General features: G+C 30.3%; 1 protein-coding gene across 1 annotated transcript in view; it reads right to left on the bottom strand.

Moving 5' to 3' along the window:
* Positions 1–1,649: 1,649 nt before the first annotated feature.
* Positions 1,650–19,213, bottom strand: part of LOC118180659 (uncharacterized) — a 29,073-nt gene continuing 11,509 nt past the window's right edge. The window contains exon 2 of the mRNA XM_035349724.2: positions 1,650–13,696. Coding sequence (XP_035205615.2) covers positions 10,011–13,565 — 3,555 coding nt within the window. The 5' untranslated portion in view covers positions 13,566–13,696 and the 3' untranslated portion in view covers positions 1,650–10,010. The remainder of the gene's footprint in view (positions 13,697–19,213) is intronic.

Below are 19,213 nucleotides of genomic sequence, written 5' to 3'. Positions count from 1 at the left end.
AATTTTAAAACAATTATCTGAAGAGACAATGCAACACAAACAATTAAAATAAAAGTATAAATATTTAAAAATGACCTAAAATAATAACTATGACGAAAAATATATATAAAGAAAACTATTTGAAAAAAAAAAAAAAAATAAATAAACGCTGCACCTTTATTTACGCAGTTCGAATAGGTAAATAGAAATTTTTAAAAGTTATTCGGGAAAAAAAAAAAAAAAAACGTGCAACTTAAGCAATTAAAATGAAATTCGAAAAAGAAAAAATTACTTAAAATAATAAGTTATAATTAAAAATATAATATAAAGAATATTATTTGGAAAAAAGGAACGATGGTGACTTTTTTTCCTCTCACGGGAAAGGAAACTAGGTTGCCATATATTAAGAAGTTCGCCAAGTAAAGTATTCTTGGCGCAAACTGACAAAAAAAGTGCCAACATAAATTTGTGAATTTCTCCGTAAATTTCGCTCCAAATTTTACAAAATTTCATATTTAGGCGTAATTTGAGTCGTAGAATCGAAATATGTAAAAAAATTGCTATGTTATTTCAGAAAAAGTCCGATTTTGTGTCAAAATACCTATGTTAGAATAGTGCTATATATAAATCTAATATATATCCTAAGTCGCGCTTTCGAGACATGAAGAACGCAATTTGAATTTTGTCAATCGGCCCAGTAGATCGGGAGATATAGGACTGTCCCATTTTTTTTTTTTTTTTAGCAGTGTACATACTGATTCTCTTTATAGAATAGTTGTAAGGCCAGAGACCTACTCCATTAGTAATATTTTGAGTGAAATCTTAATTCTATTCAAAGCACAGGAGGGGGAATAGCTGCAGTACTTTGATGAATAATTGAATCGCAATATGTGCAAAAAAAGTGCTATTACTAATGCAACACATCGTAATACTTACAGTGTTAGCTCAAGAATACATGTTTCACTTTCTTTCTCAAAAGAATAAAATACAAGAAGGAAACTTTATTTCAAAATGCTCCCTTGCCAGAAAAAGCAATACTTGTAAACTCTACTCATTCAGTCAAAGCTTAAGAAGTAAGTAAAGAAACTTTGACTACACACACAAAAAAAAGGGGGGGGGAGGAGTTCAAAAACCTTTCTTTTATCCTCACTGTATCGTTTCTTTTTCCATTCCCTTACAACCACTTGAGCACTTCTGGTGTTGAAAATAAAATCCTGCTTTAGAGAAATGTTTATACAGAATTTGCAATCAAGAACTCATTTCTTGCATTTTTTTAAAAGTAAATCCTTCAAGATTTAAGATGGAAGTAAATGAAGTAGATACTCCTTTCCACTGTTAAAATTAAGTGTGAGAAAAGCAGTATCCTCATTTGTGAGCAACTTAACTGCCAATATAATGAGCATATTAAAAAAGAATAAATATCAGATAACAGTTCTCTCACAATAATAGAACTTTTTTGACAAGGTAAGGTAAACCTTTGCCAATTACTCTAAGTTTATCTCATGAATACTGACTATGCTTTTATTTTCAGATCTAAACAAAGCTTTTTTCCCTCTTTTAATGTTCCATTCTGCCATCATTTGATGCTCTTAACACAATTCTGTGGCAAAAAGTACTGCAAAATTAATGAATCTTTAAAAGTATCAAAGAATAGCTTAAAAAACAAACACTTTCTTAGCAAACTCACATTTATTTATCTGATGAAAATGCATTACATCAAAGCTACATGACTTTTCCACAAAAAACATCTTTCTCTTTAGCTCAAGACCAAATTTAAATTTAAAAAGCAAAAGAATAATCTAGCACACAGTTTACATTATAAGAATGTTGCTACAGAAACATTTAGCACAGCAAATTTTCGAACTGTACTTTCTAATACAAAAATGTAATTGAAATACCATTTACCTGTGGGTACCACATCTTTAAAAATCACACACAATTGAAATCTACACAAATGACAAGACTTGTACTTAGCAACTACACAAATATAAATGATTAAGCATAATATTACACTTTTTAATACAGAAATCGAGATCAGATGCATGTTGTTCTCTGATAAAATGCTTGTATCTAAATTATAATCAACCCACAAAATGCTATCATGTAAATATAGATAACCAGAAAATATCTACAATTTCTGTTCCTAACCATTTGACAAATGATTTGCTTTTTAGAAAGCATGTTTAAACAAATGTAAATGCCACACAAATGACAATCTTATTTGGCAGGCTTAATTATGCAGCTAATTCCTCTCACAAACCATTACTGCATGAGTTATCAGATATTTTACATTATCATTGCTACTGGTGATTTATAATAGAAGGATTTACAATAAAATATATAAAATTTAAGAATGCACATGACAGTACAAGAATATATTATTTCATGTAATACACAAAATATAACTCCTGTACAGACCTCCAAAAACATAATTCATAGGAAGTTCAGTAAGAATGAAATGTTCATGTTCCTGAATCTACTATGATCTTTTTATAAAGACATAAGGGCAGTTTTTTTACATAAACACAAAAATATATCAGGTATAATTTTAGACATATGAATTTGAAAACCAAGTTATTAAAATTCAATAGATGAACAGCAAAAATATTACTACATACAAGAATATTTAGTTGGCCAAAGGTGAAAAATCTGTTCAGTCAACATGAATTTAACAACTGTTTTTACTTTACTGACTCCAAACTCATAAAGCAATTATAAAACCAATTTTAGCATAAAATTCATGCAGGAAAAATTGTTCAAACTTCATTATTCTGTGAAATTAGGTAAAACAGCAGGCCAATATCTACATGTAAGGATGAACCAAAAAATTTTTTTAGACATTTATTAACAAGCAAAAAATATTACAATCTCAAAGATGTAGCAATTCATTTTCAAATAATTCTTACACTTTTAATCATTTACAAGAATATATAAGGCCTAAGGGAAAGTTCTGTCTGATAATGTTATTTCAAGCTTCAACAAACATGTATGTGTTCATCAAAGACATATATGGCTCTCTCATATCATTACATTTATACTCATGTGCTAATTCTAAATGAACTGAAAAAAAAAAAAAAAAAAAAAAAAAAAAAAATTCTTCATATCATTATTCAATCAGACCTGATCATGTAAACATGGTTACTGATGAAGTTCATTTACAACACTATTTAGTACGACCTCCACCAAGAAAAATAAGACAGAAGCATGTCAAAATTTAGTGTAAATTTTTAGTGGAGATGTAGTTTCTGACACATTTAAGGCAGGTCATTTCAACCTTAAAAATCAGAGATGCTCTAGGCTGACTAATGACAATACCATGACAGAGCAAGATCCTTTATTGATGACATCGGAGACTTGAAAGAAAAAATAAAAATCTTAAATCAAGGAATGAACCATTTGGATAATATTTGAAAACCACAACAGCTCTATACATATCTCAGATGAATGACTCATGAGTTAAAATGAGAAAAATTTGCACAATTAAGTCATTGCATGTATGCTTTGACTTGCTTGAAACAAAAACGAACCCTTCTTTAGCCAGATGATAACAGTCGACGAAAAACTGATTACTTACCAAAACTTCACTAGGAAAAGAGCATACTGTGTGCCTGGACAACCAGCCCCCCAACCTCTAAACCGAGCATAAACAAGAGAATGCTATGTATATGGTGGGACATCCAAGGACTAATGCATTACTAGATTTTGACAACAAATGAAAAGCCCAATTTGGAGAGACGACCATCAGCAAATTATGATTTAAACATGGAGGTAGGAAAGGGAGGAGGGGCCATTCCGCGCTAGAAGTGAAGCACTGCTTTGAAGCTTGGGTCACCAGACGGGGTGTTCTTTGTTTACATTCAGAAGCTCGCTTGACAAGATTCTGATAGTATTTCGACACACGACAGTTCCATAGAAATCGAAAAAGGGACACTCTCGCATGAAAGAAACATTCATAGTGTAATGGATAATAGCAATTTGTATAGTTTACTGACATTTACGCAAAAATCACATCTTGGTTATTTTTCGATAACTAACAACAGCGATTTTGATTATGAATTTGTTTTATAAAATTCTAAGCAGTTGCACTACAAAAATATAGATTTTAAGAAAACTGCTAAAAGAGATCTGCCAAAATTTATTTTCTAGAAGATTTGAAAAGTTTGAAACTTGATGGCTAAATGTAAATATAAAATTATGTATGTTAAAATATTTGTAATTAGGCACATAGGTCAGATTAAGTTTTTATTAAATAGAGTAACGCATGCAAGGGCTATCTGCCTAAAGAGAGAGATGCCATCGTGGAGGAATTTTGAAGAAAAACTGACCTTTGAGTGGGTATTAAAAATAATGCATTTAATTTTCATTCAAATTATATATTCATATATATTTTTTATGTAAAACTTTCGGGTGTATGCTAAATTAGTGTAAATTACTTTACACGAAAAATATAGTGAATGCACAGAAATTAAAGATTTGCACATGCCGGAAATGATAAATAGGAAGTATGTATGGGTATCTGTATCTGCCTTTGACAAAATACTTAAATATTCATTAAATTATTTATAAATGTATTTGAAATGAAGAATTTATTCACTTATAAACAACTGTGAAGAAATCTAATGATTAAATGTATCTAATTTATAATGATTATAAATGTTATCTAAATATATAATAACCTTAATATTGAATTGTAAACATAAATTGAAATCCTGTTGACAAATACGTTCGTATTGGAAAGCAATCTGTTAAAAGGTATTGTAAAGCAAATGCTATGAGATGCACACTTAAGAACGTAATAAAGAGTTTTGGAATATGTATTGTTGAAATGAAGGGTAAAAAAAAAAAAAAAAAAAAAAAAAAAAACTGATAAGTATAATTAAAAGAATTATTCCCTTTACATTTTATGACTCAGTTACAAGTTTTAAATAATACTTAAAAAAAAAAAAAACTTATTTTATTCCCTTTCAGAAACATTCAGAGAAAGTCAAATACTATTTAATACCTATTTAATAATGAATCGAATAGAGCATTAATTATATATTGACTTACATTTTTTGATTTAAAAGAAGTCAAAAAATCATGTCATATTTAAGAAAGTATTTTAGGAAGAAGCTCTATAAATAGAAAAGAAATAATGCATAATTTTAATATTAATAATACAATAAACTTTGATCTTAATTTTTGTACCTTAACCAAATAACCTTAATTGTTTTTTCTAATGTAATTAACGAAAACTTGTGAAAATATTTCATTCAAATTAAACCATTCTGAGAAAACTGTCCTGTGAAAAGTATAGCATTTAATTCCGTTCAGAATGAAATGTTGTTTAAAAATATGTTGTTTTCACATACTTAGGACTCTGAAGTGTTGTAGAAAAAGAAAATATATACATTTATATGTATATTTGCGACGTAATTACAAAATATTTACACCCGAACGCGTCAAATCCCATAGAACTCAATGATGGTAAATGACCCAATGTTTTGGTCACCACGTAGGGATCGTCGGTGCTTCAGAGCAGGGTACGGAGAAACTTGTTTAGGGTGACTCTAACTTACTTCCTACCTCCATGGATTTAAACGAAGTAATCAAAAGAAAAAAAAAAAAAAAAAAGAAGAGGGCAGGGGATGTTCTAAGCACATCATACTGCATAATGATAATCCAGATCAGATACTGGTTTGGTGATTATTGCGGAAAGGCTAAGAATTCTGCCACATCCACCATACTCCCCAGCAGACATAGCATCATAAAATTATCACTTCTCTCCTTGCAAAATTTTTTGATGGGAAAATAATTCAAAATTGAAGCAGAGGTCGGCCAAGCGCTACTCACTGTTTTTAAGGACAAGTCATTTTTCAAAAATTAACATCATGCTTGCAGGTCATACGAGATGACAAAAATTGTATTGCAAAATAAATACTAAAGGTGTGAAAAATACATTATTTTCTTTCATTCCCCCAAATGGACAGAATTTTCCAGCAGACCTTATGCTATAATTGCAAAATCAGCAAAGATAATATTCAACATAATTACCAAATAAACTAATCTGAGCAGCTAATTACAAAAATCTAACATTTATTTCTTCTCAAACTATAAGAGTCTTTTGTACATTAATTTCCACTTAAATGCACCCATTTCTAGCTGCTTATATCCCTTTCACTTGCATGTGATATGAAATAAGTTATGAGTCCTTAAGAATATAATAAAGAAACAATCCACTTCAGCATAATGCAGGTACTGTAAGTTTTTGTTCAGATAGTTGAATTTCTATTACATAATTGGATGTACAACTGTCAAGATACAAAGCATATTATATAAAACATAAGTTCGTTAATCTTGAAATTCTTTCATGCACTTTATCAAATAACAGAATTTTGCTTTAAAAATAACAAAAAGATTTTATTTTATTCCAAAGACAATTCTCGGATTCACACAATTGACAGTGGTTTATACATTACATAACTGAATGGACCACTTACCAAGACACAAAGCATATAACTACATATAATTTAATTTTATTAATTTCAAAATTCTTTCATGCATTTTATCAAATAAAGGAATTCCGCTTTAAACATCATAAAAAGAATTTTCTTACTAATTCCAAAGACCAGGGCCCATAAAGTTACATTGCAATTCAACATGTTAGAATTAGCACGATATACTAGTGCTACTATTATATGCAATTTTGATTTTTTAAAACTTAAGAGATTTTATCATCACCTTTTATTGCACAATCAAGGTCGAAATCATACATTTATAAAATGAAAAATTGCACTCATTACCTGAAGTTCTAGTTTGGAAGAGGCAGGGGCCTTTTAAAAGCAATTACACTAACCCCAATTAAAACATACTGTATGATTTCAACAGTGGGTGTTTTTGTACATTAAGATCCCAATGCAATATACAACATTAGTTTCTTTTGAGTATTTATTGGGCTACAAGCGGTAACATTTCTTACTTTTATATTTTTTACTTAGTAGCATTTTTAAGGTATATGCACTGGTCCACAATTTATTTCAGCTACATTTCTAACAAAACATTTCAACAAAATTATATGCAATATTCGAATATTTAACGAGCTAAAAATTGTTTTCGTTGAATTACAATTTAAAATGTGACAGGTATCTAAAATTACCTGCATGCTTACATTTTATTTAATGCTGCTTCACCTCAGTTCATTTTAACAGTTGGGGGGAATCGAACACAAACTATTTATTTGCATTTAATGTATGACCAAATGTCATCACAACATATAAAGATGTTACTCCAAGAAAAACAAGTTTAAATACTTGAAATGCACATGGTTTACAAAAATTCATGCTATGAATAAACACAGTAATTATCAAATGTTCCAATAGACTATGCATCAGTTTCCCTTCAAATAATGTGTCGATCTTAGGGGGGAAAAAAAAAAGAAGAGGAGAGAAACAAAACAACTTAAAACATGAAGTTTAAAAATCCGTGCTTTGAGAAAAAGTCATTAAATTGTTTGAAAAATGCTTCCATTTAACAAAAATGAAGCTTTAATTTCTACTTGGTAATTCTTTATCTGATAAAAATAATGGAAAATAATGAAACAAAACAATAAAACAGATTTGTGACTCTGAAACAGAAATGACTGCCTTATCTAGATCATCAGATGCATTAACAAATCCCTTAAAAGCACAGTGGATTAGACATTTCACATTTTTTACCTACACTACTTATCTGAATAAAGATTCAAAGATCCAAATTTTTATTTTTATTGCTTTATTAGTTAGAAATGCTGAAGGACTTTATATAAGCCCAGGAGAAGCTTCTGCAGAATCCTTCGGAACTTCACAGAAATATACACTTAAAGAGAATCTTCAGCGCTTTTTGACAATATCCACAAATGCAGCAAAAGAGCACACTTACTATACTATAAAACTTCTTAAGTATGGCCAATTTATTGACAATAATTAAAAACTTTGCCTCCAAAACTTTAAACAATATTTTAAATTAATTCTTGCTTCATAATGAAGGCAGTATTTGCTGTTTTTATTCACTTGTTATAAATAAAATATGCACAGATCTTTAGAAATAGCAGTGAAAGCTCCATTATACAGAAATCATTAGTGAAACATCCCATTTTGGAATGATTCTGCATAACAGATAAACAGAAAATGGAAAGTAATTACTTTTGCAATCTCATAAATTCACACAGATTAATCTTAAAAGCATTTAATTCACAAAATTAATGGCTTTTTTAAACCCGTGAATAGAAGCATGGGAGCTAAGTAGATCATGGGAATAAAATATAGATACTTGTTTTTATCAATGTCAAAAGGTTGACATCCAACAAAGTTCCAAGTCAGATACGAAGAGATGCTGAACTACATCAGCAGTAATAATTTATATGTACCAGACAAATTTCTCATATAATTATTTCTTACCACATTCAAAAAAGTTTTTAGTCCACCCCAGTAAAACACTGCACTAATTTTATTCATTAAAATATAATGAAAATTTATCACTTCACCGAATACATTATGCAACTTTAAAAACACATACTTTTATTACAAAAGTTAAAAAACTGACCACTTAGTCAAACATGGGCACAGTTTCTTTTATCCATGAACACATAATGTAAATTTTCTTTTTGATAAAAGTTAAATTGTTAAAATGAGTAGTTTCATATAAGAGTAAAAAGGCAATAAATATACCTTTAAAAACTGAATCATTATTGCTATTTTACAACAATCTATAGCTTCATAAAATTACCTCAGATAAACTCAACTCATTTCATTTAAATGCAATTACTTGAAATTTTCAAAAGGTAGAATAAAATGATTAAAATAGCATGCATAAATGCTGTCACAGTTTTTAAGTTTTTTTTTTTTTTTTTAAATGAAAGACTGACTAGTTACTTATAGTTAAAAGACACAATTTCCATAATGGTAGTAATTTAGAGCCAATTTCCAGTCAAAAGCATTAAAAAAAAAAAAAAAAAAAAAAAAAAAAAAAAAAAAAAAAACAGACAGCTTATTATTTGTTTAAAATACATAAAACTGTTTTCATTTTTATATAGCCTTCAAAGTAAATTTAAATGTTTTGGGTTAATGATATTTAATTTTTGAAACTATAAGCTAATTCTATATTCGGGAAAAGAATTTTAAGGCATTAGAAACTTAAAATTTTTTACAGCCATCTTCTGTAAAAATTAAATTTGTTCACACATAAAAGAATGAAAAAAACATTTAAAATTAATGAAAAGGGAACTTCAAACAATGTGTTTATGTGAACAGTGAATTTGAATCACAATTTAAATTAAGAATAAACACATTTCAAATAATCTCTCCCCAAAAGCGGGAGGAAGACACCAAAGCCAATTTTATTATTTAAAAATAATGTAATGACAATGCAGAATGAAAACGGCACCAAATTGTCTTTTTACCCTTATTATGGAAATTTCTCCAAAAAATTATAATTTAACCTGGAACAGTTCTATAAATACACGAGAGTAAACTTTTAAACAGGAAAAGCAATGTCCAATTTATCAGTCACCTAAAAACAATTTACTAATATAAGGAAAAAAGACTAGTTTACATAGAAGGAAGATTCCATATATAAAATGAAATCTAGATCAAAATTGAGGTTTTCATCCAATGAACATTTTTCTTAAGAACGGACACTGGAAAGTAGTTAAATCAATACACAAAATTAACAGCACAATCTGTATAGAAACAACTACAATTAAAAACTATAAAAGTGTACAATACATAATAAATCCCCTCAAAGATGGAAAAGTATGACATAAGCAATAAAACTGATAAAACATGCATTTATACACAATGCATTTAGTCTAGGATGTTATGATAGTGGTTTCAAATGATACACCTAGATATAGGTATAGGATGACGCATAATAAAACAGCAAAACACTGTACATTGTAGTAAAAACTAAAGCAACAAATCAGTGCTTCTTTACACAATATACCAACCTCCATCCACTTTGAAGGTTTATTTTTAGGCACTTAACTCCCCAATGTGAAAGTTAAGAATGGAAAACGATTACAGCAATCGAAGATGATCCGTTCGATAGTCCTCTAACAAATTTGTGGTGAAGGTGAAAGTTTCTAATTCAGGAATTTGGACATCAGTATTCACCTCTTCACAACCACCATAAAAGTCAAATTCCACAACAAATTCTGATCCATGACTTGTAACACCAATAACTTTACAATCATGCCACTCTAAATCACCATCATCTTTAATGAAAGCACGACTAAGGCGAGAACCAACCAAATCATTCACTGATGGTTCAATGACTTTTAAATTCAACTTTCTGAAATCTTCAGCTATTCGACTTTCAGGAATGCTGTAAACACCTTTTTCTTTGTAAGAAATAAAGTATGAATACACACCACCTAACTTTTTCTTTGCAATGCATATACCTGTCACAATTTCTTCGCCTTGATCAGAAATCCACTTATGACTAATGAGTTTACCAAGAAGCCAATGGAAATTTTCCTTTGGTAGAGTACTTTTTACAGGTTCTGCATAAGGTTTTAACTCTTGTGCATTCTTACACAATTCATATATTTTTTCTTTGCTACTTTCATCATCTGTAACAGATGCTAACTCAAAGACATCAGTTTCAGTCATCTCACATTCTTTCTTCAATATTGTTTTTAAGTTTTCATGTAATTTAGCAGCATTAAAACACTCACCTTCTGATGCTAAATCTAATAAACCATTATTATGCTCTTCTCCCAATATATGCCTTCGGAAGCGAATTTGTGCTCTAAAAGCACTCAACCGATCACTTTCCTTCATTTCTTTTATTTGAGCATCAATTTCTTTTTCACTTTTCCACAGACCACCCCATTTCATAAGATCATCAATGAGTTTATATTTTTTCTCAATTAACTGGCATTTACTGTACTCATCCAAGTTTTTACCTTCAGCTTGCCCTTTAATTTCACTCAGTTTAATCTTACGTTTGTAGAGTGTTTTCAACTGCTTGGCATAATCCTTTTCAATTAATTCAAACACTTTTATGTTGTCTTTGCTACCTAACTTGTCTTGCCAGGCACCATTTCGTGTTTTACTATATAACATTAGTGCATCTAAAGCATATTTGGTAGCTGAGTGAATGTTCATTGTTATTCGATCAAACAAACCAAAATCTTCATGAACTGACAATTTAATATCATCAGTTTCCATTGCTGAATCATTTAGTTTTTCATATGCTGCATTACCAAATAAGAAATACTTGATATATGGAACAAATGCTGTAAACATTAATTCAAGAATTTCTTTTGTTGAAGCATCACTTGACTCATTATCTTTTATTAAACTAACATACACTGCATCATGAGACACAGGTACATCTTCAAAAAGACGCTCCTGTCCTTTCATGAATTTAGAAGAATCTTTTGCCCAATTTTCTACATTATTCAGCAGAGTCCTGTACCTTGACCCTATTTCAACATCATCATCTTCTAACACAGTCCACAAAGGTACAGCTACAAGCTTTCCTAGCAATCCCAAAGCTCTAGCAAAGGCATAACTATGCTTTTCATTCAGTAACTCAGCAAGTGAATTTGCTTCTATTTCCTTTTCTTTAATTTTTTCAAAAAATTCTGACAACAGTCCAATTTCATGATAAAACCAAATACCAGCACTATTATGAAAAATCGTATTAAAAATACTTTTATACGGAGCTACAGGTATGCAATCAAGTTTTTTCTCATTCTGGACAAATGCTCTGAATTCAGACCCAATTTCATCAGAGCTATCAGCATCCACTTTGCTACAAAAAGCATACATCTGTTGTACAGTCTTACTCAATATTTGATTATTTTCATTATCTTTTGGCACATCAGCGGAGCTACCACCAAGTGATAAACTCTCCCACGTTAAAACAGTGACATCAGCAAGTTTTGCCAAACCGAGCAAGAAATATAATCCAGTGCAAAAGTTATTCAAAAGAAACACTTTGGACTTTACGGCATCTGGAAACGTTTCCAAATTGTTTATCACCAAAGGTAATACTTGCTGTTTATACAGAAAGAGTATTTCAATAATTTTTTTCTCCAAGAAATGTTGATCTATTAATGAACTTAAAATTTTTATCAAAGGTTCTAATGCTTCATTTACTTCTACTTTAGCATTCACAATATCTCCAATAATATCTTTTAGAGAATTTAAAGATGTATCTGGACTGCCCTGTGATATATCTCGAATCCCCAACTTTAAATGTGTTTCATCAGGCAAAGTAACAACATAACAGGTATCACTCCAAGAAAATTTTGAAGCACCATCGTTGCAAATTGAAACTTTGCTCATTTTGAGAAGATCAGAGAATGCTTCTAGTGAAGCTATCATTCGTGCTTCCATCAAAATATTCCCAGCAAATGATTGTGAAGGGATTTTTTCAGTATTCAAAGGCTCAAGCTCATCCAAAATGGAAAATATTATTTCATGAACATTATTACAAGGTACAGGCATAGATGTCAATTCTGTGTACACAGCTTTCAAAGCATTTATAAACTTCCCTCCTTTAAATTCATCTACCTTTTCAGATTTCATAAATTCTTCAATGCTCATGCTAGTAGAAATTTGTTTATTTGCTTCTTCAGACAAACAAATTTTTTTATTTTCCTCAGTATCTTCGCTTTCCTGTCTCACTCTCTTTCTGTCAGATTTGCTTTTCTGACGATACTCTCTAGAAGCCACCTTTTTCTTACGTCTCTCTTTCTCAATCAAAGAACTTACTTTATACTTGAATTCCTCAAGTGTTTTTTCAAATTCAAAATTCAGTTCATCGAAAATACCCTGCTTAGTTTTATTGCGCCGTACCATATATCCCACATCCAAATAATTACCTTTATTATTATTAACATGGTTTAAACGTTCCATACAATCATGCCAATTAGACATAACATTATTCCATCCAGCCTTAAGTTTTGCAATATCATTTTCAATGCGCCTTCGTTCTGAAACACAAGATTTACTCAAATCATTTAATATGAGACATCTTTTGCTCAGATCAGACATTTTATCATTTAAAGATGTAATCACTTTCTTAGCGGAACCCAAATCTTTTTTTAACTGAACAATCTCCTCTCTTGCTTTTCTCTTCTTAACTTGCTCATCATCATCATCTGATATCTCAGCAGCAGCATCATCATCATCCCCACCTTTTTCTTTTAATACTTTCAACAATTTTGGACCAAGATTAGCCTGCACAGTTGGTTCAAAAACTGGTGGAGCCTCAACTCCCATTACTGCAGGCAAGTCAAACGGCCAATTCATAAGTCTCTCCATCTCTCCACGATAACGGTTTGGAGATCTCAGCAATGTATTTCGAATGTTCAATAAGCTTTCATACTTTTCATTTAACTCTCCCTGAACAGCCTCAGAATTTTCACATTGAATCTGAAATATTTTTATAAGCCAATCGACAATATCTTTCAATGATAATTTTTTTGCTGTTTTATACTTCTTCAATTCCCACATAACTCCATTAGTGATACTTTTCACATCACAAGTTTTTGTCTTCTGACCACTAAGAACTTCTTCATCAATCCCCAAAGCTTTACAAAATGGACCTAAAGCCATGGCTTTACTTAATCAAGTTCAATACTTCAAAATAAAATATCTTTTCTCTGCTTTTAATTAATGAGAATTATCATTATATGAAATGTATAATGAATCTCCAGAATTGAAGCAAACAGCAATCAGAGAAATACCTAAAAATAAAAACAAACAAAAGTGTTATTCATTATAAATTTACAAAAGAAAAATTTAACAAAAAGAAAACAGCATAAAATGTTTACACAGTAAAATACAATAAATATACCAAAATTTAAAAGAAAAAGGTACAGTTAGTGAATTAGTACTACTTAATAAATAATTCATATCTACTGATATACAGTACAAAGTCCGTAATCAGGACCTCAAAGCCACAAAATTTTTTTTGCTTTATGCATGCGCGTAATAAGTTTACGCATGCGTCTCTTCTGATAGTGAAGAAAATGACAGAAAGATTATTGAAAATGAAAAAAAAAAATTCGATACACAAGTTAGTCGGTATTCTCGACACAGCAATTACACGACTTGAATAGTGGAACTTTGTAAAACAAGAAATTATTTCTGTTTATAGAATTAAAGAGAAAGTATTAGCATAAATAACTTACATTGAAAGAAATGTTTCATAAAATAAACAAATAAATATTAAGCCTTTTTTTTGGTAAATTTTGATACCCTTTAGATCATAACTGCTCTTTATTTCATAAATTACGGTTTCATATTTTTAATTGTTTAATTTCTGCATGCCATCTTTTCAGATTTAAATTGATGATCTATAACCCGGAATCGTTGAAGTCCCAACAAGTCCGGATTACGGACTTTGTACTGTATCACATATCCAGTTCAATATTACACACAATTATTTCAAATACATAATGTATCATTTAAAAGAAATAATCCATTTTTTATTAGAATGCAAGCATTCTGCACTGAATTTATCAGAACTTTTATTACCCACAAGATAGTTTTATGAAGTACTTACATTAGTGTATAAATCAGAAAAGTCCCAGACTATTTAGTTTTAAGAATAAAACCTATGAAAATTCAAAATATTTGCACAGACTCTAGAATTTCTTAATCTATAAAATAGCAGACATTTCTTGAAACATTAATTTTGCTTTACTTTACTATCAACAAAGAAGAATTATTTTCAGTAATCTGACCTTATATATAGCAGATCTGCTGTTTCTACAAAATCTGGTATAATTTCACCCAGCTTTTCTAAAAGACTATTAATGAAGGCTAGCAGTTTAACCCTCTCAGCGTTAAGACAAGAAAATTCCATACAGAAGGTTGCCTTACACATTCATTATACATGAAAATTTCTGCTAGCTTTTAATGTATCTGATTTCAGTTTGGATGTATATTGGAAGAAAAGGAATCAAGGTACAAAATGAGTAATTTTTTAATTAAAATCCCAAAAATATCACTTATTCAAGACATTTTGAGGAACTTTGAAATTTCAGGGCTAAACCCGTAATGCTCAGAGGGTTAATTATTTGGTTACAGAGAATAAAATATTCCAAGGGCCATCTACTTACGAGATGCTTTCATGAAAGACTAAAATGAGCTGGCCAGTATTGCAACACAAGAAGAAAAAAATATTTATGTAAAAGAACAATTACATCTTATGCCAATAGTTCCTAAAATTTTTTTTGTTCTCACAGCAGGTCTAATATATGAATTTTTCCATATTTTAAACAATTACATCATAAGGAATGAATCAAAATTAGGGAAAAGAATAAGCTTTTTTATGGATCACAGAAACTCTGGAATCAAACTGCTTCACTTCCTTTTCCATTTAGATTTTCTCATGATCTCAGAGTCTGCTGCATAAAAAAGCTTAACCCTGTGCATATTACATAGGAGCTATGAATTTTGATATCTGAAAGGTCAGTTAGTTACTTTGCTAATTTCACCGTATTTTTGCAAAACTATTCAACAAAACTGCATTTTACAGAAGTAAATTTGGATGAAGCTTTGAAAGTACCATGAATCGATACAAAATTGTAAACATGAATGCAAATTTTGAAATCAGTTCATAAGGTGATAGATGCTTTTTCAAAAATTGAAATTTGTATGCTAATTCCAATGTTCTTCCTACCATGGCAGTAACAAATTTATAGTTTGGTTTTAAAACTATATGCATTAAGTTTCATGCATATGAAATTACCGAAATAGTCATGGTGTTTCTGACATGCTATCCAAAACAACCCAGATGCCCTGGTGCATTTTGGAATAAAACAAGAAACAAACCATCAAATTTCAAAGATTTAACTACAGTTTAGCCTTAGTGTTATAAAAATTAGTAACAGGATGATTCCAATGATATATGTAAAACTTGAAGCTATCAATAACAAAATTTTTTATGCAATGCACCCAACAACCTTTACCAAAAATTTATTTTAATATGCAGCAACCAAGCAGCACATAACAGTATAATACAATGATGTCATGGGAAAATGGCTGTCTAGAACACTGATGTTTACATACATTTTCTGATTAAATATTCATTAAATTATTTATAAATGCATTTGGAAATGAAGGATTTATTCATCCATAAACTCCTGTAAAAATTACTCTGAAGTAATCTAGTTATCATATATAGCTAAATATATAATAGCATTTAATTGTTAACATAAATTGAAATTCTGTTGACAAATACATTTATAATAGTATTTAAGCAAGAATTGCTCGTACTTGAAAGCAATTTGTTAAAAGGTATTGCAAAGCAAATTCTACGAGATGCTTACTTAAGAAAGTAGTAAAAAAGTGTTTTTAGAATATGTATTGTTGAAATTAAGAGTAAAAAAATATCGCAAGTATTAATAGAATTGTTTCCTTATATTCTATAATAACTCAGTTACAAGTTTTAAATAATATTAAGAAAAATAATCCTTTTCTTATTCCATTTCAGAAATATTCATAGAAAGTTAAGTACATGGATTGGATTATTCAATTACGGCAAAGCACACGAGGGCTATCTGCCTAAAGGGAGGTATGCCTTCGTGGATGACTTTCTAAGGGAAACTGGCTCGTATACACGTTACACATGGGGAAAACCACGAAAATGCCCATGCAGCCAGCCCGTTTGCGGGATTCAAACCTCGGACCGAACTACCAGTGTTCAGCGTCTTTACTGCTCGGCCGCTGGTGGGCGTTAAGTACATGGAAATCAGCACCAATATTTAACATATTTCACCACTGCATACTTTTGAGAAGTAATATGCATGAAAGTGTTACTTAGATAATGTGTAAGTAATGAATTGAGCTTCCATTTGAATGGCCTTGATACTGAAAGATGCTAAGCCAAAGTGAAAGTAGCATTTTCATTGGGGCCGGAATAATGCGATAATGATATAAAATTTAGTCGAATATGGAAAAGCATGTGACTTGTTTGATTAGTGCATGGGGGCTCACAAATATTTACGAACATTTTGCGGGACCCCTTGAGCATTGTGCAAATCCGACACATGTGCGAGTGAAACTATCAGTTTCTTCACTTGTTCTCTAATACACTATTGCAGTTTTAGGTCACTGACTTTAACTTTTAAAGTAAAATTAAAGTTTCTTTTATAAAAAGAACGCTTCGAAAAGTTTTCGTTTTTTTCTTTGTCTGTATTGTCTTATTTTTATCTATTTTCAGGCACATTATTTAAAAGTATTTGGAAATTTAAAATTATTATAATAAGTTAAAGAAATACCAAATAAATTTTTGATGACCCCCTATTGCAGGTCCCTCAACCCACAGTTTAAGAAACTCGATTTGTGGAAAAAAGAAATCTTTATACACAGTTTTCTAAAGAAAGTAGACTTATGTTCACATTACATATAGAATCACGAAAAGCCAACCCTTTTGCTGGAATTTGAACTTGAGTTAAACAACCAGTGTCCCATGATTTGACCTACTTGGCCAATCATGGATTATGGATTTAAATTTATTAATAGTTTTGAAGATAAGACATCATTACTATACCCATCAGAAGATATCCAGGAAAAGAGGTGCAGTTTGAAACTAAGAATAAATCTTTCTAAATGAACTTTCTACTGACAGCAACTGACGGCAGGAATTGCACTGCGTGGTGAACCAAAGTAGCACTAAATAATGTTTCATTTAGTAGATTCTGGTATAAAATTGTTATTCCTAACAGCTGAAATATAGCTTAACCCCTTAAGGACCAGAAATGGCAGAACGAAGCGCAGTCACGGGACCGGACCCACTGAAATTGTCACCACCAGCCCGAGCATTTTCAGCAGGCAAGCCTAATTTTACACACACACACACACACACACACACAAAAAAAAGGTATAAAATCTGCATTTTGATATTATGACTTCAATTTTTGAAGCTGCGTATTTAATGTACTGTTTTTTAATGTGCATTAATATAAAGAATATCACATTAATAGAAATAAACAGGCAAAATACTAAAATCATAACTATACACGCAGAAATAAATACTATAAACGTGAAAAAAATTACAAAAGCGAAATTAAAAAAAAAAAAAAAAAAAAAAAAAAAAAAAAAAAAAAAACTAAGCAAGAACTACATGTAGGTAATTAAATTCCAATTTAAAAATTCTGCTGTGTGTGAAATAACTCAAAACAAGGATCAACACACAGTCCTACATTGCATATTTTGCACTCGAAATACGTTGTTTGCTTTTCCTTGGTTTTAGCGCACACAACGCATCTTCTCCTAGCTTTATTACAGGGTTGCCACTCAAACAGGAGAATGAAATTCCCTGACTTTTCCAGGTATGTTTCGAGAAAATTCCAGTCTATTCGCGTAATGTTCGTTGGCTGTGCTAAGAGGTAAATTAATTATGGTATTACCTGTACTGTGTAGCAAATTCACTTAATTATTCAATAAATCCCAGAGGACATTTATTCTTAATTATTTCTTGGTACACTTTGTTTGATAATTTTGTTTACTTTTCCACTTAATAAAATTTAAGATATATACACTGGATAACAATTGTACGTTTTATTTAATTATTATTCATGATCATCACCAGTTCAACATGAGGCTAATCCGGTTCTTATAAATCACAACGCAATGCTAAAAGTTAGGTTAGATTTTAGGTAAATTTAATTTGTGTGAGGCGTCTTCTTAAAAGGCACCTTAACACTTGAAAACACAAATATAATTATAATAGGAGTTGTTTTCTCCACTGAAGATTGAGATTAGAATCTGCCCAATCTGGAATAAAATAAGGCTTTTTTTGCAGACATTCTGCAGCTAAATGAAAGAAAGAAATCTATTCAATGATATGTTTTTACTAAATTGAGGTATTTTATATTTATTTCGCAGCATACATAAGGAAAAAATATGTGCATTAAATTTCGTGATGTCATCGTACTGCTAGAATTAATTTCAGGATTATGTCAGAGAAAATTTCCTGAAATTTGGAAATATTATTTTCTAATGATAAAGAAATTTAGAGGGAAGAAGCAACATTAAATGATATGAATAACATAAAAATAAAGATAATTACTTAAAAATTGAATTAGAATAATCAACGATATTTTAGCGAATATAGTTGGCCTAGATGACTGATTACTATTTTTTTATTTTACTGTAAAATGACAAGGTATTTATTAAAAAGAAAAGAAACAAAAAAAGATTTTGCGGTAAAATCCTAGTATACGGCACGGCCTTCGCATGATTTTGAAAAT

The sequence above is a fragment of the Stegodyphus dumicola genome, chromosome X1 (assembly GCF_044657685.1).
Source record: "Stegodyphus dumicola isolate Sdum_Otavi_A_Nest chromosome X1, ASM4465768v1".
Lineage (NCBI taxonomy): Eukaryota > Metazoa > Arthropoda > Arachnida > Araneae > Eresidae > Stegodyphus > Stegodyphus dumicola.
Note: the sequence above shows the minus strand (reverse complement) of the source record. Positions and strands in the feature narration are given on the sequence as shown.